Source organism: Salmo salar, chromosome ssa03, assembly GCF_905237065.1.
Source record: "Salmo salar chromosome ssa03, Ssal_v3.1, whole genome shotgun sequence".
Taxonomy (NCBI): Eukaryota; Metazoa; Chordata; class Actinopteri; order Salmoniformes; family Salmonidae; genus Salmo; species Salmo salar.
Window position 1 is genome coordinate 30,256,912 of NC_059444.1, and position 22,625 is coordinate 30,279,536.

The window sequence follows — 22,625 nt, forward strand, 5'->3', positions numbered from 1 at the left end:
ATCAATTTGATGTTATTTTAATGGACAAAAAATGAAATGTGCTTTTCTTTCAAAAACAAGGACATTTCTAAGTGACCCCCAACTTTTGATTGGTAGTGTATATGTGTTTATATATATGTGTTATATATGTGTGTGTTTATATATATGTGTTATATATGTGTGTGTTTATATATATATATATATATATAATATATATATATAATCAGGGGTGCGGCAGCACCCTCAACATCCCTGCATTCCGCAGCTATGTTTAGGTGCCAAGGATTCAGACATGTTGAAGCAGTGTGTAGAAGGGATATACCACAATGTGAGAAATGTGCAGGAGGGTAAATTCAGAGGGAGTGTAAAGTTGGGATAGAGAAAACATTGTGTGTCAACTGTGGGGGCACCCATGCAGCTGGGGATCCGAAGTGCCCTGTAAGAGAAATGCCCAGGTTGAGATTGCCAGGGTTCGAGTATCCACTTTGTTCGATTTGTTGAATATACGCCAATCCGGCATCCTTCTTCTAACTAGGTTCAAAATATATCGCATCTTCAACCTGGTCTTCTATCCCACATGGTCTGCGTTCCAGTAACTTCTTTACAGCATGAGCAATAAGCATGACGCATTTTGAATATTAAGTGGCTCTGTGTACAAAGGGGAATGCTTATTTGGACCATGCAGGCCAGGCTTTGGCTTCTGTAAAATACTATTAATTCATAGAAAAAGAAGAATTAAAAAATATATACTGCTCAAAAAAATAAAGGGAACACTTAAACAACACAATGTAACTCCAAATCAATCACACTTCTGTGAAATCAAACTGTCCACTTAGGAAGCAACACTGATTGACAATAAATTTCACATGCTGTTGTGCAAATGGAATAGACAACAGGTGGAAATTATAGGCAATTAGCAAGACACCCCCAATAAAGGAGAGGTTCTGCAGGTGGTAACCACAGACCACTTCTCAGTTCCTATGCTTCCTGGCTGATGTTTTGGTCACTTTTGAATGCTGGCGGTGCTTTCACTCTAGTGGTAGCATGAGACGGAGTCTACAACCCACACAAGTGGCTCAGGTAGTGCAGCTCATCCAGGATGGCACATCAATGCAAGCTGTGGCAAGAAGGTTTGCTGTGTCTGTCAGCGTAGTCTACAGAGCATGGAGGCGCTACCAGGAGACAGGCCAGTACATCAGGAGACGTGGAGGAGGCCGTAGGGCAACAACCCAGCAGCAGGACCGCTACCTCTGCCTTTGTGCAAGGAGGAGCAGGAGGAGCACTGCCAGAGCCCTGCAAAATGACCTCCAGCAGGCCACAAATGTGCATGTGTCTGCTCAAACGGTCAGAAACAGACTCCATGAGGGTGGTATGAGGGCCCGACGTCCACAGGTGGGGGTTGTGCTTACAGCCCAACACCGTGCAGGACGTTTGGCATTTGCCAGAGAACACCAAGATTGGCAAATTCGCCACTGGTGCCCTGTGCTCTACACAGATGAAAGCAGGTTCACACTGAGCACATGTGACAGACGTGACAGTCTGGAGATGCCGTGGAGAACGTTCTGCTGCCTGCAACATCCTCCAGCATGACCGGTTTGGCGGTGGGTCAGTCATGGTGTGGGGTGGCATTTCTTTGGGGGGCCGCACAGCCCTCCATGTACTCGCCAGAGGTAGCCTGACTGCCATTAGGTACCGAGATGAGATCCTCAGACCCCTTGTGAGACCATATGCTGGTGCGGTTGGCCCTGGGTTCCTCCTAATGCAAGACAATGCTAGACCTCATGTGGCTGGAGTGTGTCAGCAGTTCCTGCAAGAGGAAGGCATTGATGCTATGGACTGGCCCGCCCGTTCCCCAGACCTGAATCCAATTGAGCACATCTGGGACATCATGTCTCGTTCCATCCACCAATGCCACGTTGCACCACAGACTGTCCAGGAGTTGAGTGTGACTCCAAATCCAGACCTCCATCGGTTGATAAAATAGATTTCCATTGATTATTTTTGTGTGATTTCGATGTCAGCACATTCAACTATGTAAAGAAAAAAGTATTTAATAAGATCATTTCATTCATTCAGATCTAGGATGTGTTATTTTAGTGTTCCCTTAATTTTTTTGAGCAGTGTATATTATTTAATAATAAAAAGTATTAGGTCATTCATTGCCTTATCCAAGCACAGTTTTAATGTCACAGGGGAACATTTGAAAAATACATATATTTGGTTTTAGGTTATTTGTAAGTCTGTTCTTAGAATGCCTTCTTATTAAATTTGGGTCAACTGTTCTTTTCTATTATTTTTAAATGCAGAAGAACTGCTGAAGTCATTTTTGTGGATTAAAAAAGAAAAAGAGAGAGTCTTTTAAGATAAAACTAATTGGCTCCTGTGGGAATTTGTGCAGAAATCTTTGATGTGGCTGCTCTGCTCCCAACTCTCTAGCAAGGCTCCTTTACATGAAATAGAAACTATATGTTATTGTGTAATCCTCTCATAATTATGACAGTAATTGTAATCTTACCAGATAACATTGTATTTTTTAAAGCACTTCACTGTTTGATCGTGTAAGGTATTTCAGACTTTGTACATTCATTTCCATTCCCATTTTACTGTCCACTGTCATCTTTAATATTCATCACCCAAATTTGATTGACAGATGTTCCAATCTGGACCTTCTGTGTTATATGTTTCTAAGACATCCTCAGAGTTATTTTAATTAAATTGAGAAATGATAACTTCAAATCTCCTATGCTGAAACACTGTACACTTTCACCATGGGAATGTAGCACTATTTTCTTTAAATATACCTGTAGGCCTATTCTGTATAACAATTTGAATCACTGTTAGATTGAAACCACCCTCTGTCAAAACAGTTATGGTAAGATTTTATTAGTAGGGTTTACACTATTTTTATTCAGCTGTGTTTAGACAGGCAACACAATTCAGATCCTTTTTTGACCAATCAGATCAGCTCCGAAAAATATCTGATGTGAAAAGATCTGATGCAACTGGTCAAAAGCCAAATGCCATCTATTTTGTGAAGTGCACCAGTCCCTCCTGCAGCAAAGCACCCCCACAACATGATGCTGCCACCCCGTGTTCACGGTTGGGATGGTGATCTTAGGCGTGCAAGCCTCCCCCTTATTCCTCCAAACATAACGATGGTCATCATGGCCACCAGTTCTATTTTTGTTTCATCAGACCAGTGGACATTTCTCCAAAAAGTACGAACTTTGTCCCCATGTGCAGTTGCAAACCGTAGTCTGTTTTTTTTTTATGGCGGTTTTGGAGCTGCCTTTCTGAGCGGCCTTTCTGAGCGGACTCGTTTTACTATGGATATAGATACTTTTGTACCGGTTTCCTCCAGCATCTTCACAAGGTCCTATTGCTGTTGTTCTGGGATTGATTTCCACGTTTTGCACCAAAGTATGTTAATCTCTAGGAGACAGAACGCGTCTCCTTTCTGAGTGGTATGACAGCTGCGTGGTCACATGGTGTTTATACTTGCGTACTATTGTTTGTGCAGATGAATGTGGTACCTTCAGGCATTTGGAAATTAAGGGATTGTGCGTTCCTGGTGTAACTCGGGCAGTTGTTGTTGTCATCCTGTACCTGTCGCGCAGGTGTGATGTTCGGATGTACCGATCCTGTGCAGGTGTTGTTACACGTGGTCTGCCACTGCGAGGACGATCAGCTGTCCGTCCTGTCTCCCTGTAGCGCTGTATAGGCATCTCACAAACGGACATTGCAATTTATTGCCCTGGCCACATCTGCAGTCCTAATGCCTCCTTGCAGCATGCCTAAGGCACGTTCACGCAGATGAGCAGGGACCCTGGGCATCTTTCTTTTGGTGTTTTTCAGAGTCAGTAGAAAGGCCTCTTTAGTGTCCTAAGTTTTCATAACTGTGACCTTAGTTGCCTACCGTTTGTAAGCTGTTAGTGTCTTAACGACCGTTCCACAGGTGCATGTTCATTCATTGTTTATGGTTCATTGAACAAGCATGGGAAACAGTGTTTAAACCCTTTCCAATGAAGATCTGTGAAGTTATTTGGATTTTTACGAATTATCTTTGAAAGACAGGGTCCTGAAAAAGGGATGTTTCTTTTTTTGCTGAGTTTAGTACCTTCCTATTCATAGCCCTCTAATTCCACATGTTGTTGTTACAGCCTGGATTACATTTCTCACCCATTTACACGCAACAACCCATAATGACAAAGTGAAAACGTGTTTTTAGAAATGTTATCAAATTTATAGAAAATTAAATACAGAAATATCTCATTTACATAAGTTTTCACACCCCTGAGTCAATACTTAGTAGAAGCACCTTTTGCAATGATTACAGCTGTGAGTCTTTCTGGGTACGCCGCTAAGAGCTTTCCACACCTGGATTGAGCAACATTTGCCCTGTTTTATTTTCAAAATTCTTCAAGCTCTGTCAAATTGGTTGTTATCATTGCTAGACCATTTTCAGGTCTTGTCATAGATTTTCAAGTAGATTTAAATCAAAACTGTAACTTGGCCACTCAGGAACATTCACTGTCTTCTTGGTAAGCAACTCCAGTGTAGATTTGGCATTGTGGTTTAGGTTATTGTCATGCTGAAAGGTGAATTCATCTCACAGTTTCTGGTGGAAAGCAGACTGAACCAGGTTTTCCTCTATGATTTTGCCTGTGCTTAGCTCCATTCCATTTATTTTTTATCCTGAAATACTCCCCAGTCCTTAAGGATTTCAAGCATACCCATAACATGATGCAGCCACCACTATGCATGGAGAGTGGTACTCAGTAATGTGTTGGATTGGATTTGCCCCAAACATAACACTTAGTATTCAGGAAAAAATGTAATTGCTTTGCGAACTTCTTTGCAGTATTAATATGGTGCCTTTTGGAAACATGATGCATATTTTGGAATATTTCTATTCTGTACAGGCTTCCTTCTTTTCACTCTATTAATTAGGTTAGGGTTGTGGAGTAACTACAATGTTGTTCATCCATCTTTTGTTTTCTCCTATCACAGCCATTAAAGTATACCTGTTTTAAAGTCACCATTGGCCTCATGGTGAAATCCCTGAGTGGTTTCCTTCCTTTCCGGCAACCGAGTCAGGAAGGACGCCTGTGTCTGTGTAGTAAATGGGTGTATTGATAAACCGTCCAAAGTGTTATTAATAACTTCACCATGCTCAAAAGGAATATTCAATGTTTGGTTTTTTTCTTCATTTTTACCCATCTACCGCTAGGTGCCCTTCTTTGCAAGACATTGGAAAATCTCCCTGGTCCTCGTGGTTAAAACTGTGTTTGAAATTCACTGCTCTTCTGAGGGACCTTACAGATAATTGTATGTGTGGGGTACAGAGATGAGGTAGTCATTCAAAAATCAAGTTAAACACTATTATTGCACAGAGTGAGACCATACAATTTATTATGTTAAGCACATTTTTACACCAGAACTTGCCATAACAAAGGGGTTGAATAATTATTGACTCAAGACATTTTAGCTTTTCATTTTTAACTAATTAGTGAACATTTTGAAAACATAATTCCACTTTGAAATTAGGAGGTATTGTGTGTAGGTTAGTGACCAAAAAATCTAAATGTAATCCATTCTAAATCAAGCTGTAACACAACAAAGTCAAGGGGTGTGAATACTTTCTGAAGGCATTGTACAGATTACTACTTGGAAATAATACGTTTTTGCATGGACATTGCCATTGAGGACCACCATTTTAAAGTAGTCAACTGGGTGGGACTTCCTATAGATTAAGGATCAAATCCAGGTCATCAAATGACCATTATACTCGTGAGCAAACATTTCATAACTGCAGGTGTTCAAACCTATTCAAACACACTCCAGTTGGAAGTATGCAACCATTCAGTTTGTTTATCAAGTCATAGTAATAGAAGAAAATTCATTACTTCAAAATGTAGATGGTGTCATTGGCGCTGCCCATTCCCTCACGGACGCCATAATAGGACAGATTCAACTATGTGTCATCTAAGTCTATGGTTCAAAGGTGAATAAAGTGTCCTTAGTTACAGTACCTTGTGATGTTACAGTTTTTGTGCAAGGCTACATGTACTGTACTGAACAATGAACCACACCCTCTTAACCATTCACCAGGCTTATCTAGGCATGAGTAACAATATTTCAAAGCTAATCCACTCTGTCTCTCTCACTCACATCCTCACTCTCTCTCTACTTAAAATGAAGTATTTACACTAAAACAGCAGGACCAAAGTGAATAACACAACAAGTGTATTTTATATTATTTACTTAAAAAAAACATATTAGCAAAATTTGACACTTACGAAATAGGCAACATGATTAATTTACAAAATGGGTCAGTTTGGTAATTGAATTCCAAATTAATAATATGAACATATGACAATGCTCTTGAATCCATAGAATTAGGAATTAGAATACTAGAATGGAAATGAACCTTCTAATAATTGGCCAAAGGTCAGCCATGTTGGTCAGGGAGTTTGCCAGTGCTCTGATAAGATATTGTGTAAAACAATGAATGTGTCTGCACTGTATGTGTGTTAGCTAGCTAGCCAAACAGTTTTAGATGAATGATTCCAAATTAACTACCAATATGCCAACATTCCATTCAAACAATGCAGTCAATTCACAGCCATACACTGGTTCAAATCAGTTGATGATAGGACATAGACAAGTTGTAAATACAATAAGTACTGAAATTGTATCATATAATAGCACTCACTGCTTTCCAATAAAACTAAATCTGAGACATTTAGGGGCTATTTACACGTAACATTTGTATAAAACCCATATACGTTGTATTTATATGACCATATTTGAGGTTGACTATAATTACATTACACAATTTCTGATACATCACATACCTCACTTTTATTTTTCTGCATAAGTAAAATCAGGAAATGGATCACCTATGCCTCTACTGCCATTCATTCCAATTAAACTAGTTTTGGATTTCTCCCTGACCAAGATGGCTGCCATTTTCGCCCCATTATGGAACGAACTTTGAGGGTTTATGACATAGGCCCTCTAGTAATGTCATAGGGGGCGGCAGGTAGCCTAGTGGTTAGAATGTTGGGCCAGTAACCAAAAGGTTTCTCGTTTTAATCCCCGAGCTGACAAAGTAAAAATATGTCATTCTGCCCCTGAGAAAGTTAACCCACTGTTCCCTGTGGATGTTGATAAAGGCAGCCTCCCGCACCTCTCTGACACATTTCAGTTAGACACATTTCAGTTGAAAGCATTCAGTTGTACAACTGACTAGGTATCTCCCTTTCAATGGATCAATCAATCAAATGTCGCTATGAATACTCACAGGCTGTCTGTCTGGTTCAAACCCCTCCCTGTTCACACACTCAGCCTCATGCTGAGTGTGTGAACTGACTTACTGTCAGACACTGTCTCATCAACCCCATGGGTCGTATCAGCACCTGTCTCTTCAGAACCATCTATTCTAAAAATAAATCACCCTGAACCTTCTATTCTAAACAGAAGCAGGCAGAACGTTATATTCTAAAAAGAAGCACCCAGAACCTTCTGTTCTAGTCTAAACACAAGACTCTCTGCAGCCAATCAATCATAGGAATCGAATGGATTAGAGGGACGATCATAGTGTGACCAATTAAACATAGAAGCCCTGTGACCAATTAAACATAGAAGCCCCAATGTAGTCTAATCAACACTCATATAGAATAGTGTGTAATGTTTGTACCCCATCCACCTAAATTCATAGGTTATTTTAAAAATCGAATAATCTAGTCAAATATTCATGTATTCTTCAAGGCACCTGTTTTTAGCGTCACATGAACAAACATTTGATTCTACGATACTAAACTTCATGGGGCTTTACCATAATATACAAATAAAATAACATGACCAATGCCCCCCCAAAAAATACATCTTTAGCACTAAAAATCACAGTGTACACGATTTACACACAGGAAATTGGTCAGTGTTACCTAGTGTTCATTTTTTTATGGAACATTTCTAGTGTTGGTTCAGGATTGAAATGAACACTCAGTGGTGCAAAAGAACTCCAGTGTTGGTGTTAATAACCAGATCTGAGTGTGATTAAAACACTTAAAACCACGGCCACCATTATCATATTTCCCAGCATGCTCTACTACAGTTTTTTATTTTTATTATTGTTTGTTTCAATATCTGTGTTTTTTCATGTACATTGACTGATCAATGAATATTATGCTACACAAAGATAAATAACAATCTTCTCTAAACTAATTCAATCTGTTAGTTAGATTTATTGCAATGGTTGTTTCAGTTTAGATGGTTTATGTAGTCTCATCTATCAATTTTCCAAACTCTGACAGTCATTCTGAATGCAGGCTACGGGTGATCAAAAATGTAAACTCTTGGATATCCACACTGGCTAGATTCCAATAGGAATGACATCACCTTGCAAGCCAGCATAATGTGAATGCAAGCCTGATGTGGCCTGCAAACTAGGAGTTTCAGGCCACTGTTAATCATTTTATTTGGTGAAAACCACAGGACTGAAAATGAACGAATGCAATGACCATGTCTTTGTCACTAAGTACTCTACAATTCACTCGAAAAGGTAAGGCACACTGGGAAATATGCAAATAAGGCTTTACACCATACCCCAAATACGAGTTACCTTAACACTACAGGTGTTCATTAAAATGTTAATATCACTGAAAAGTGTGGACCCGTATAGACTCTGAAAAAGTGCTGCATATAACAATAGCAGAGTTGATTCAAATCTGGAGAATTTGCTGTACAAGTAAATACATAGTACTTTCCAGTGCAAAATGGCTCTAACCAACAAACAGTTAGAGAAATTCAGTGTGATTACTCTGAATGATAGCATGGCAACCCTCTTAACAGATTCCTAAAATTCATGGTATTATCAGAAAAAGAGTACACTTACAGTAATAAAAACATATTGCATTACATTCTCTTTGTTCATTTCTTGTTACAGACCTCAGCTAATATCTTGAACTTTGGCCCCAATGTGTTTAGGAAGTCCAGGTCTTCCTGGTTGCCTTGGTCACTGCAGCAGCCCACCGAGCCGGCTGGAGACCCCACCCCCTCGAAGCCGTACGCGTGAATGATGTCATCGGCATATCGCCCCTCCTCCCTCGTCCCTAGGTAAGCCAACTTCTGCAAAGACCAGGTAGACAATGTAAGAGATGAGGTGAGGAAAGGAGAATGCATTTTGTTATTAGTCCATAGAGAGCAGCCAAGGACTAGTCCGATGGTAGGGAAAATATTACAGTAGGTGATATTACATCCTGGCATAGGATATTACTGACAGGTATTACACTGAGAACAGACCAACATTTCACCAACCAGACAAGATATATGAAAGCTAACACAGGATTTAGCAAGTAAGCAAGCATTTCAGATGGGAATTGTCTAGGCTTTTACCAATAGGAAGAACGGTTTACATTGTTTGAGTTGTTTCTCGAGTTCCCCTACAACCACTTTACCTGTTGTAAAAACAGCCCGTTGGTTTGCCAGGTGTGCCAGGCTGCAGAGTCGTTGAATTTCATGAAACGTGTGTTGTCAAAAGTCATGTTTCCACCGCCATATTGACCTCCACCACATTGTCCACTGCCATATTGTCCAACGTATTGGCTGCCTTCGTATTGGCCAGAGAAGCCGGTCTCCATATTGGTCACTTTGACACCGCCGGACTGCTGTAGCAGGTTCTGTTGAGCGCCCAGGCCTCCTCCAATCATACCAGAGTTCTTAGCTCCCACCCACCCCACGTCAATCATGGATCCCTTCACTGATGAGTCGATCCCAGATGCAGGAACGATGATGAAATTTGAATCCTGAGGAGCCATATTTCAGAGAGGAAAAAAAACAAACATCCAAAAACAAATTAGGATATAACAGTGAAATTTGCTAAGATTCCACAAACATGAGAAATGTGTTTTGTAATGCTGTCGTTATGACAGACTTACCACTGCATCCCCTGGGGCCTCAATGTTAGACTTCAGGAGGATACCGCCACTGTCTCCCATATCTTCCAGCTCCATTTTCTCATTCTTTGTAACACAGATGAATGCAAAGAAGATACCTGCAATAAAGAACAAGAAAGAAAAGTAGCTCAATAAAAATGTATGGTCCGTAAGTGGTCACAGGGTCGTCTGACGAACAAGAAGCACAAGCCATTTGCTAAGGAACAAAGTTATACTAGCCGTCATCAGTTGCTTAAGACTTCACCTAATGTCTAACGCCTCATACAGTTTTATATGTTGTCCTATCTTATTACTGCTTTGACACTAACCTGTCAAGCCTACATAAATAAGATGAATGAACATAATAAAACATTAGAGACTCACAGAGAAGAAGTAGCAGGCACAGCGCCAGCAGCATGGCCAGGATGGCCCACACCCCCAGAGACGTGGAGTTCTGATAGGCCAAACACGCTCCGTTCCTGCAGCGGCAGATCCGGACCGTTACAGTCTGGGTCTTTCCAAATCCCTGTAGGTCCTTGACCATCAGGGGGACAGTATACAGACCAATAGGGAGCTCCTTGGTGTGCTCCAACATCCCTGCAGTGTCTGAGGAGGAAATACACTGTTGTAAAGAACAGGAGTTTCGGCACTAGTTTTCCTGGTGAGATTTCATTGTAAGGACTAAAACTCCTGGCTCTAAACAATACTCATTGTCAGTTAGGTGCTATGTAAGGAGGCTCTGGTGAGGTTGCATTCTAAAGTATTTTGGCTCTAACGTTATATTGAAGAATGTATGAGACTGACTATTCACTATAAGATGCGCATTTTCCGTTTATATTTAAATAATTGCTTCACTTTTTAAGTGCAAGATATCAATTTATATAGAGACGGAATGGAGTCCAGAGGTAGGAATCATTTTCATACCGTTAAGTCGCTTCACAGCCCATCTCCCATCATGCTCCTCTCCCAGTTCAAAGCTGAAGGGGGCGGAGAATGGAGCTCGGTCCTTGTCCTCTGCTACCACCAGCACAGAGCCCATCTCTCCCCCATCCATCTCACACACCACCAGGTCTTTAGAGGGGATGATTGGGACGTGGTCATTCACATCCTCCACTTGAATAATCACTGTCCCTGTACCGGTCTTGAGACCTAAAAATAGAGTAGACATATGTAAGAAACACGATAACATATCAATGAACAATTCTTGCTGGTTTTATTGTGGTTTTATTGTGAGAGCTTGACTGAGTAAGATTTCCAATGTAGTCATTAATCACACTCAGCAATAAACTTTAAAGTTCAGTGAAATACAGATGCTATATAGTACTGGTATCTCCCTAGTAGTCACTCCCTGTTATAAATGCAAAACAGAGATAAGGGCCAGTAGCTAGGGTATGTATTGATATGTAGGCTACGTGTGCCTTTTTTTTAAATAGATGTAGTTCTGTCCTTGAGCTGTTCTTGTCTGTTAATGTTCTGTATTATGTCATGTTTCATGTATTGTGTGGACCCCAGGAAGAGTAGCTGCAGCTTTCGCAACAGCTAATGGGGATCCTAATAAAATACCAAGTCACACCAGGTGTTATAGTGACTACTATGCGCCTCATCTTGTCACTTAAACAACACAGACGTATTGTTCCAATTCATCCCAAAGGTGTTCGATGGAGTTTAGGTCAGGGCTTTGTGCAGACCAGTCAAGTTCTTCCACACCGATCTCGACAAACCATTTCTGTATGGACCTCTGTGTGCACGGGGGCATTGTCATGCTGAAACAGCAAAGGGCCTTCCCCAAACTGTTGCACAAAATCATCTAGAATGTAATTGTATGCTTTAGCCTTTAGCCATTCCCCTTCACTGGAACTAAGGTGTCTAGCCCGAACCATTAAAACAGCTCCAGACCATTATTTCTCCTCCACCGAACTTTAATAGTTGGCAATATGCATTGGGGCAAGTAGCGTTCTCCTGGCATCCGCCAAACCCAGATTCATCAGTCGGACTGCCAGATAGGGAAGCGTGATTCATCAATCCATAAAAACTTGTTTCCACTGCTCCAGAGTCCAATGGCGGCGAGCTTTACACCACTCCAGCCAACTCTTGGCATTGTGCCTGGTGATCTTAGGCTTGTGTGCAGCTGCTCAGCCATGGAAACCCATTTCATGAAGCTCCCGACAAACAGTTATTGTACTGACGTTGCTTCCAAAGGCAGTTTGGAACACAGTAGTGAGTGTTGCAACCGAGGACAGACGATTTTTAAGTGCTATGCTCTTTAGCACTCGGTGGTCCCGTTCTGTGAGCTTGTGTGGCCTACCACTTCACGGCTGAGCCATTGTTGCTCCTAGATATTTCCACTTCAAAAGTCCACGTTGAAAGTCACTGAGCTTTTCAGTAAGGCCACTACACTGCCAATGTTTTCCCTATGGAGATTGCATGGCTGTGTGCTCGATTTTATATACACCTGTCAGCAACAGGTGTGGCTGAAATAGCCAAATCCACTAATTTGAAGGGGTGTCCACATACTTTTGTATATATTGTGTATTCAACTAAGACACTGTAACAATATCTACTTACTGGCATCAACAGCTTTCATAGTGACGTTGTACACGCCATTCGTTACAAAGTGGGACTCCCTGTCGATAGTGTTGGCGATCTTCAGCTGTCCGGTGCTTTCATCTACCTTGATCCATGAAGCAGGGTCTGAGACCTTGTAATACCTGAGAGGGAACAGAGGGAGAGAAGGAACTTTTACAGCATTCTCTTGTATAATGGTACAATTCTGCTGGAGTGAGAAAAAACATGGCATTCCTCTATCTTCTTTTGAAACACAATCTGACCTTACTTGTTATAACATCATATTATTATTATTATTATTATGATTATTATCAACATGGTCACACAATAGGCCAATACTACCCTGGTTCCAGATCTGTTTGTGCTGTCTTGCCATCTCCTGTAATTATGGCAAGACAGTACAAACAGATCTGGGACCTGGCTAGGTCAATTATTGGTGAGATCAATAAGGTAAACTAGGATCTTACTTGATGCCGGCGCTGCTCTTGGTCTCTGGGTCTACGGCTATGTAGGTCCCAATCAGGGTGTCGTTAGGAGTGTTCTCCTTGACTCTAAAGTGTACGGTGGGGGCGGTGAACTCTGGTCCCTCGTCCTCGTCCACTACAGAGACGTCTACAGGGATGGACATCCACTGGGCCTTGGTCCCACTCAGCTCAGCCTGGTTACGGGCCATCACCTCCAGCTTCAGGTTCTTGGTCTTCTCGTAGTCTAGAGGCTGGAGACAGCAAGGACATGGAGCGTTATTTTACTGTATTATCAGCCGTCAATGACAATGCGCAAAGAAGACTTTTGGCTCAATATTTTGACTGTCTTTATGTTATGGGATAGTTCACAAAATGTATACATTAGCCTCATTTTATAAATAACTAGCAAGACATCTATGGATCCAGAAAGTCATGATCAAATCAAAAATACAGGTTCATTGTGAGTACCAGCTCACCTTTATTAGGTAAATTAGTCCTTCATTCGTTTTGGGGTCTCTTTCGATCCTGAAGTTCCCATTTTCGTTCCCCTTTTGGATGACAAACTCAGTGTTCCAGTTTGGTGTCTTCACCAAGTCCTTATCTTCAATGGGGATTCTGAGGATGAGTCCCTCTCCTTGGTTCTCTTTAACTTTTACATCGTACTGCAAAAGGAAGTAACATATTGTTATTTGACCAAAGCAAACAGAGTATTCATAAGACAAACTGGGACATCCATGCCTTTTTCGTTACATTGCGGAATAAACTGCAATACACAAACTACACTACTGTAAAAACTTGTCAAAGAAAACGTACAGATGTCTTTGTGAATGTGGGAGGGTTGTCGTTGATATCACCCAACACAATGGTGGCTGTGGTTGTGTTGAATAGACCAGTCAGAGCTCCATTCATGTCTCTGATTTCCACTGTCACCAAATGCTTATCATTCACCTGAAAAACAAATACAAACATACATTTAGATCAATAATTCAAACAATGATAGCCGTGATCAACAACGTGGAACCCTGGAAAACTGTAAGTGAGATATTTTTGTAAAAGGTACAACGATGGGACTGACCTCTCTGTCGAGGGTGTCTGTTTTGGTGCTGATGACTCCCGTCTCTGGGTTAATGTAGAATAGGTTAGTCCCAGAGAGGAGGGAGTACCTGATCTTAGTGTGGTCTGTACCACGCTTGTCTATGTCTGTGGCATTCACCATCCCCACCATCGTCCCTGCAATAGAACGTATCACAACACACAGGCTATTAGTTCACATCCACAAGTTCCCGTTAAAGGTCAATGTCTGGATGTGTGCACTAATTGCTCAGAAAATGGACTAACTTGTGAAACGAATGTCACTTTTTCCATGTACTATATTACAGAGGCTCGGGGCACTCTGGTATTTCTTATTTCAGTTGTGTGTTTCTCACCTGCTTTGCTTTGCTCCAGCACAGTAAACTGCAGTAGGCCAGTGAAAGTTGGTGCATTGTCGTTCACATCGTCTACATTCACTATGATGGGTAATGGTAGATCTGTCTCCTGGTTGGTGTATCTGTCAAACACTCTGGCTTGAAACTGGAGGAAGATGGACTCAGTTTAGAAATGGCTTACACTGTTTGTGTTGTCTTTGCTACGCATCAAGAGTACAATTGTCATGTTTTAACATCAGATAAAGAATCAATCAATTATTCAAGCAAGCAATCAATATTTGTTGTTTACTACTCACTACAAACTGAGGGGTTCTCTCACGGTCGACAGCTTTGTTGACCTGCAACATCCCAGTATCCATCACCACACTGAACACACCCACAGGCTCCTCTGTCACTCCAGGCCCACTGATGGTGTAGTACACACTGCGAGTGGCCGACGAATCAGATGCAATCTGGACCAGGAAACAATCAAGTATTATCTGCGGTCAAGCTTCAACAAGCAGTGGGATAATAATATCACCCTGGTTCAAGGCCACACACAGACCTTTCAGGGGGCAGGTGCTCAAAATGACAATTTTAACATATTTGAGCATAGGCCTATTTATTTCTGCAGCAACACTCTCACTCATTATCACAAATTGTGAACTTGTCGACGACTTGCGGGCAGTGGGTTACGAACAACAATGACAAAAGAATGAATACAAAATTATACCACCCACCCAAAAGGGCACTTTAGAGACTAGAAAGACAAAGGGGCATGTGCTCTGCACAGGTAGAGCCCTATCTGTGCACTTGCCTGCCCTGGTTAAGAAATTGCACAATTAAGAATGTGAAGCATTGAGCTATGCAAAACAGAAATGCTCATATGCCTTACAGGTAATAGGCCTAAAGCACTATACTTGTCGAGTACTGTTAGAAAAAGTTATTATGTATTAATATGTATTCCCTAGGCAGGTTACAACAGATTCAATTACAGTGCACATCCAGCCTTGTACTTAGAAAGGAAGGGGAAGGGCTAAAAAGGAGAAAAAAAACAACTAAGTAAACGTTCCAACTGATCCCTCTGTGTGTGTGTGGTTCAGTGTGTCTGGATGTGTGAACCCCCAGGTGAGGGCGTGGACCATACAGGTACAGAATGTGCATTAGCCGCAACTGAGAAAGAATGAGAAATAGAGTGGAACATGGGGGTGGGAGAAAGGCAAGGACATGTAGAGGATAATTTGGGGTTTGTTACATGACACAAAATATGTACATGGCTTAGGTTTAATATCAATATTCAAACACAAAATGTGCTGAAATGTGATGCAAGTTGTAACTTATTTTAAGGAAATTACCAGCTCAACGTCCTTTGGAAATGGCAGAATGTCATTTTCTATGATGTTGAAGGGCAGAGGACTCCAACGTCTTTTGGAGCGCTTTAGTAGGCCATCTTTCAATACCTAAAAAAGCAGAAAAAAGACCACACAAAGTCACAAGTCAACAATGTGATATAGATAATTTCACAAAAACAATACTGCTTTGAAAAATGGGACTTTGTACTATAAGCCCATGCAGAATCCACCTTACCTTTCTAGAGTTCTGGACAAGGTAAACATTCATTTCTCTCTTCTGACCATTGGGGTCCTGAAACTGCACTGAGAATGTTCTGCCATTGGCTGGTACCATGGTGATGGCGACTGTTACTATAGTGCCATCAGGTCGTACTGTGAAGTCGGGGTCACTAGTTGTAAAGTGCAATGTGATGGTGTCACATTGGTCCACATCAACTGAACGACGAGAGAGAAAGAAACGTTATCAACTATACAATGACTAAAAAAACAACATGGATCATCCACGACACAATTACTTGATTATGATTAAGGATGTCAACTGGTTATAAACAGTTCATGACTATATTGATTGTTTCATTCAGTATTAAGTACATTCAACGTTAGACAGGACGGAAACATTTGTGAATGGCAGGACCTTTTGCAATAACATGTCCCACTTGTACTGTCTGAGGTACTGTTGCTTGTATGGAGACAGGGATAAAGCAGGAGTCCACACATGAGAGGATCTGGAATTGACACATGCGAGAGAGATATTGTTCATACATTCTAACAGGTGGCATATCATACAAAAGCTGTGTTACAAATATGGTACTGCATTCATGGACATTCTGTCTTGTCAGTTCTTTGTACTAGATTAACCAAAAGAATATACATTTAAATGTGTACAAGGACGTTTTCAAGGAGTGCATAGGCTGCACAGGTACAGTGCCTTCAAAAAGTGTTGACACCCTTTAACTTGTTCAACATTTGGTTGTGTTACAGCATGGATTTAAAATGGATTCAATTGAGATGTTGTGTCACTGGCCTACACACAATACTCCATAATGTCAAAGTGGAACTATGTTTTTCAAAATGTTTACAAATTAATTAATTAAATTAAAAGCTAAAATATCTTGAGTCAAGAAGTATTCAACCTCTTTGTTATGGCAAGCCAAAATTAGTTCAGGAGTAAAAATGTGCTTAACAAGTCACATAATAAGTTGTATGGACTCACTCTGTGTGCAATAATAGTGTTTAACATTATTTTTGAATGACTACCTCATCTCTATACCCCACACGTACAATTATCTGTAAGGTCTCTCAGTCGAGCAGTGAATTTCAAACACAGATTCAACCACAGAGACCTGGGTGGTTTTCCAATGCTTCGCAAAGAAGGGCACCTATTGGTAGATGGGTAAAAAAAAGCAGATATTGAATATCCCGTAGAGCATGGTAAAGTTATTAATTACACTTTGGATGGTGTATCAATACACCCAGTCACTACAAAGATACCGGCGTCCTGCCGAACTTAGTTGCCGGAGAGGAAGGAAACCGCTCAGGGATTTCACCATGAGGCCAATTGTATCTTTATAACAGTTACAGAGTTTAATGGATGTAATAGGAGAAAACTGAGGACAGACCAACAACATTGTACTGTAGTTGCTCAACAATACTAACCTAAACGACACAGTCAAAAGAAGGAAGCCTGTACAGAAAATAAATATTCCAAGAGATGCATCCTGTTTGCAATAAGGCACTAAAGTAAAACTGCAAAAAGATGTGGCAAAGAAATTAACTTTGCCTTGAATACAAAGCATTATGTTTGGGGCAAATCCAACACAACATCACTGAGTACCACTTCATATTTTTCAAACATGGTGGTGGCTTCATCATGTTATGAGTATGCTTGTCATCGGCAAGGACTAGGGAGTTTTTGGGATATAAATTAACTGAATAGAGCTAAGCACAGGCAAAATCTTAGAGGATAACCTGGTTCAGTCTGCTTTCCAACAGACACTAGCAGACAAATTCACCTCCAGCAGGACAATAACCTAAAACACAAGGCCAAATATACACTGGAATTGCTTATCAAGACGACACTGACTGTTCCTAAGTGGCCTAGCTACAGATTTGAGTGAAATCGGCTTGAAAATCTATTGCAAGACTTGAAAATGTCTGTCTAGTGTAAGGGACATTTTTGTTAAACCTTGCTGATGCTTGTGTACTAGAAGATCTTTCCTGAAGCTTAGTTGCTTGGGCATTAAGGTTGAGATTGTTAAAGAAACTAGCTCATATAAGAATGTACGTGCATTAGTATAGGCCTGTTTTAACTTGTCTTGTGAGTGAGTAGCATAGAAAGCTAAGTAGGAAATGAGGTCCCGATGATGTTCTGGGCACACAGTCAGGAGCTGACCGGGGCGACCTATGGTTTCCTATTAGTCAGAAGGGAATGAACTGGTTACTTTTAATGTACTGAAAACAGAGCAAAGTGTTGTATCCTGTGCACCAGTGATCGAGCCTGTTGCTGGGCTAAAGGTTCATGCTTGTGAATGTGTGTGGAAGTGAAACCATATATCATCCGGGCAGACAGTAAAAGGCACTTGCTGGCTACGTTATGAGGAACTAAGGCTGGAGTGATTTTCTGTTGCTTTGACACCTATTGTCCTCACTAGAAGATTAAAATAACCAGCAGTTGCTCCAGAACGAGGCGACTGAATTCACAGTTAGTCGGTAACTTTTACTTCAGTTTCGTCCTGTTCTCCACACACGTACACATAACAAGAGCATGTGTTTTGTACACGCTTGCATAGGACGGTGTGACGATATAAGGTTTCTGCACTCCTTGTGTCATTTGAGCTCTCAGCCTTCCACCTCAGAGTGTAGGGCTGACCAGCTACATTATTGCGAATCTTATCAAATAAAAGGTTGATTGTTTGAAGAAATGACAAGTAACTCCTTTTTGGTTAGAGTTTTGACGACACTAGCAATGAGCAACAACCAACTTGACAGTGCTTGAATATTTGTTTTAAGAATAATGGGCAGAAATCGTACAATCCAGGTGTGCAAAGCTCTTAGAGACTTACCCAGAAAGACTCACAGCTGTAATCACTACCAAAGGTGATTCTAACATGTATTGACTCAGGGATGTGAATACTTATGTAAATGAGATATTTCCGTATTCAATTTTGAATAAATGTGCATACATTTCTAAAAACATGTTTTCACGTTGACATTATGGCGTATTGTGTGTAAATGGATGAGAAAAATAAATATATTTAATCCATTTTGAATTCAGGCTGTAAAACAACAAAATGTGGAATAAGTCAAGGGGTATGAATACTTTTTGAAGGCACCGTAGATGTATCAACAAGCTGCACCTTGCCAGTGATCTTTTTAGCTGAATGTTAGACCACTACATAGCTGGGGTGCTGAGAGTTCTGCAGCACTCCCTGAAAAATTGGAATAAAAAACCTTTAAGTAGAAATAGGCCTATATACACTATATATACACAAACGCATGTGGACCAATTCCATATTAATGCCCATTATTTTGGAATGAGATGTTCAACAAGCAGGTGTCCACATACTTTTGGTCATGTAGTGTATATACAGTACCAGTCAAAAATTTGGGCACACCGATTCATTTAAGGGTTTTTCTTTATTTTTACTATTTTCTACATTGTAAAATAATAGTGAAGACATCAAAACTATGAAATAACACATATGAATCATGTAGTAACCAAAAAAGTGTTAAACAAATCAAAATATATTTTACATTTGAGATTCTTCAAAGTGGCCATCCTTTGCCTTGATGACAGCTTTGCACACACTTGGCATTCTCTCAACCAGCTTCAGCTGGAATGCTTTTCCAACAGTCTTGAAGGAGTTCCCACATATGCTGAGCACTTGTTGGCTGATTTTCCTTCACTCTGCTGTCCAACTCATCCCAAACCATCTCAATTGGGTTGAGGTCGGGTGATTGTGGAGGCCAGGTCAACTGATGCAGCACTCCATCACTCTCCTTCTTGGCCAAATAGCCCTTACACAGCTTGAGTGTGTAAAGCTGTCATCAAGGCAAAGGGTGGCCACTTTGAATAATCTCACATTTAATATATTTAGATTTGCTTAACACTTTTTTGGTTACTACATGATTCCATATTCGTTATTTCATAGTGTTGATGTCTTCACTATTATTCTACAATGTAGGAAATAGTAAAAATAAAGAAAAACTCTTGAAAAGTTGTGTCCAAACTTTTGACTGGTACTAATATATATATATATATATATATATATATATATATATATATATATATATATATATATTAGTACCAGTCAAAAGTTTGGACACAACTTTTTCAACATTCAAGAGTATATATATATATATATATATATATATATATATATATATATATCCTTTCATTTTTTTCCTCACAAAAGTAGAGCACTGGGCCTTTACTAGTCCTGTATTAGTGGACCAATGCCATCTGTAACACGGAAAAATGTATAAATTTTTTGAAAATGTTATTTTTTCACAAACGTACTGCACTGGGCCTTTAGTAGTCCCCAAACATATTCCCCGGCTATGCGACACTGTAAAGTAAGTTTGGCTACAAAGTTTGCAAACTCAATTACATTAACAGAAACTTGGGCAGGTGATATATCAAAATCAAATGTGAAAAATATAGAGACACTTTAATTTAATAGAATTGACTTACCAAAAAGATGCATAAATGTACAAGTAAATTCGGTGCCATTTTTGTTGCCGACTAGACACGATTACACACGCAAGAACAATAACTAAAAGTTGTTCTGTCAAGGGCGGGATTGAGATGGTGGATATTCTTTACATCAATCAATTACAGAACCCTCATTTTGTCCATATGGCGACTGACATTGCCTGTAGCGGAATAACGATTTCGTTGATGTTCTAATATGACCGTAGAAATGTAGGCATGGAACCACGCCCGCGATTACTCACTAACCTGCACGTCGGTGACGCATTGGTTGTCTAGGGGTGAGATACTACCCCCCTAACAATAGTCAAGTCATGCCCAGCTTTCCTGTGGGGAAAATAACCTGTGGTTACCTAGGTTATTCCATTGGCTAACAGCAAAAACGTCACCCTTTTCAGACGAAATGTTATTGTTGGGTGCTTTTTTTGGTCGATTACACAACTACATTTAAGATTACTTTTCAACATTGCCTGCTCCCTAGCGTTCTCACTTCTCAGAAAAACCCTCACGCCCATTTTCATGATGGTGCTAGCTGCTGACCGGAACATTAAGCTAGCCAAGACCAACAACACAAACAAACGGCTACAAGTAGTGAGTGGAGTTATAAACTGACTGTACTAAACAAGTTAAATGTCTTACCTGTGGTGAAATGTTTTCAACACACATAGCTACATGAAGCCTACTTGGACACCGGGTCAAATAAAATATTATTTGTCACATGCGCCAAATACAACAAGTGTAGACCTTACCGTGAAATGCTTTCAAGCCCTTAACCAACAATGCCGTTCAAGATTATCCCACTCTCCTTAATAAAACAGATTGCAATTGAATTCAGCAATTACTACGTCTAAAATACCACAGTCGACTGCAGTTATTGTACTTTTACTGCAGTTACAAAACTGCTATCTTTTTTTGTAGGGGCCAAATAGCCATAGCCTGAAGCCAAATGGCTCTTCTCGCAGCCTTTTTTTCCCTACCTGGGAGCATTGAGAACCGTAGATCGGGATTTTTGACCTGGATACATGTACATGGAACAAAACAGTAGCATGTTTTGTTATTTCTGTATAACAAAAAAGTCGACAACAAGGTTGGCTCTTTTACAATGGGAAAGAATGTTTGTTTTCCCCAATTTGTGGACGTGATCAAGGGGATTCCTTATTATATAAATATCGTCTCGAAGTATGTGTAAATTGCAGGCTTAAAAAAGCTAAGTTTGATAAGAAGTATTAAGTATGTGAATGATGGTCATACTGTATTTAGGCAAACCGACTGTGAAGGGAAATAAGTGGCTACAGTTGACAATTGTCACAATAGTGAGAAAAAAACCGTTTGTACTTTACAGGCTCTAGAGAAGTTAGTTATACTTATCAACAAATAAGTAATATATTATGCATTGTCAAGGTGTCTAGAATGATTCAGAGAAGTTTCATGTGATTCTTCAAAATGGTCACAAGACCACAAGCATACATATCTAAGGTGTACTTTTACAGACGAATTTGATACCAATAGTCTGTATTTAAAAGTTTATTAAAAACAAATACATTGTTGCATTTAAAAAATATACACTGCTCAAAAAAATAAAGGGAACACTTAAACAACACAATGTAACTCCAAGTCAATCACACTTCTGTGAAATCAAACTGTCCACTTAGGAAGCAACACTGATTGACAATAAATTTCACATGCTGTTGTGCAAATGAAATAGACAACAGGTGGAAATTATAGGCAATTAGCAAGACACCCCCAATAAAGGAGTGGTTCGGCAGGTGGTGACCACAGACCACTTCTCAGTTGTTATGCTTCCTGGCTGATGTTTTGGTCACTTTTGAATGCTGGCGGTGCTTTCACTCTAGTGGTAGCATGAGACGGAGTCTACAACCCACACAAGTGGCTCAGGTAGTGCAGCTCATCCAGGATGGCACATCAATGCGAGCTGTGGCAAGAAGGTTTGCTGTGTCTGTCAGCATAGTGTCCAGAGCATGGAGGCACTACCAGGAGACAGGCCAGTACATCAGGAGACGTGGAGGAGGCCGTAGGAGGGCAACAACCCAGCAGCAGGACCGCTACCTCCGCCTTTGTGCAAGGAGGAGCACTGCCAGAGCCCTGCAAAATGACCTCCAGCAGGCCACAAATGTGCATGTGTCTGCTCAAACGGTCAGAAACAGATTCCATGAGGGTGGTATGAGGGCCCGACGTCCACAGGTGGGGGT

General features: G+C 40.6%; 1 protein-coding gene across 3 annotated transcripts; it reads right to left on the reverse strand.

The window, feature by feature from the left end:
* Positions 1-6,224: 6,224 nt before the first annotated feature.
* Positions 6,225-21,317, reverse strand: LOC106599708 (desmocollin-2). 3 transcript variants are annotated; one of them, XM_014191009.2, is made up of 16 exons: positions 21,165-21,317; positions 16,339-16,429; positions 15,940-16,139; positions 15,708-15,812; positions 14,670-14,825; positions 14,374-14,518; positions 14,022-14,176; positions 13,760-13,894; positions 13,423-13,608; positions 12,950-13,197; positions 12,483-12,625; positions 10,842-11,066; positions 10,302-10,523; positions 9,921-10,036; positions 9,441-9,788; positions 6,225-9,111 (listed from the first exon to the last, which is right to left on the reverse strand). In XM_014191009.2, exons 3-16 carry the CDS (start codon positions 16,036-16,038, stop codon positions 8,914-8,916), a joined length of 2,481 nt encoding a protein of 826 aa, XP_014046484.1. In that variant the 5' UTR covers positions 16,039-16,139; positions 16,339-16,429; positions 21,165-21,317; the 3' UTR covers positions 6,225-8,913. The 3 variants fall into 3 exon arrangements, with proteins under 3 accessions (XP_014046484.1, XP_014046483.1, XP_045570672.1); XM_014191008.2 differs by lacking the exon at positions 21,165-21,317 and adding an exon at positions 20,398-20,735; XM_045714716.1 differs by lacking the exon at positions 21,165-21,317 and adding an exon at positions 16,986-17,004.
* Between the last annotated feature and the right edge of the window lie 1,308 nt (positions 21,318-22,625).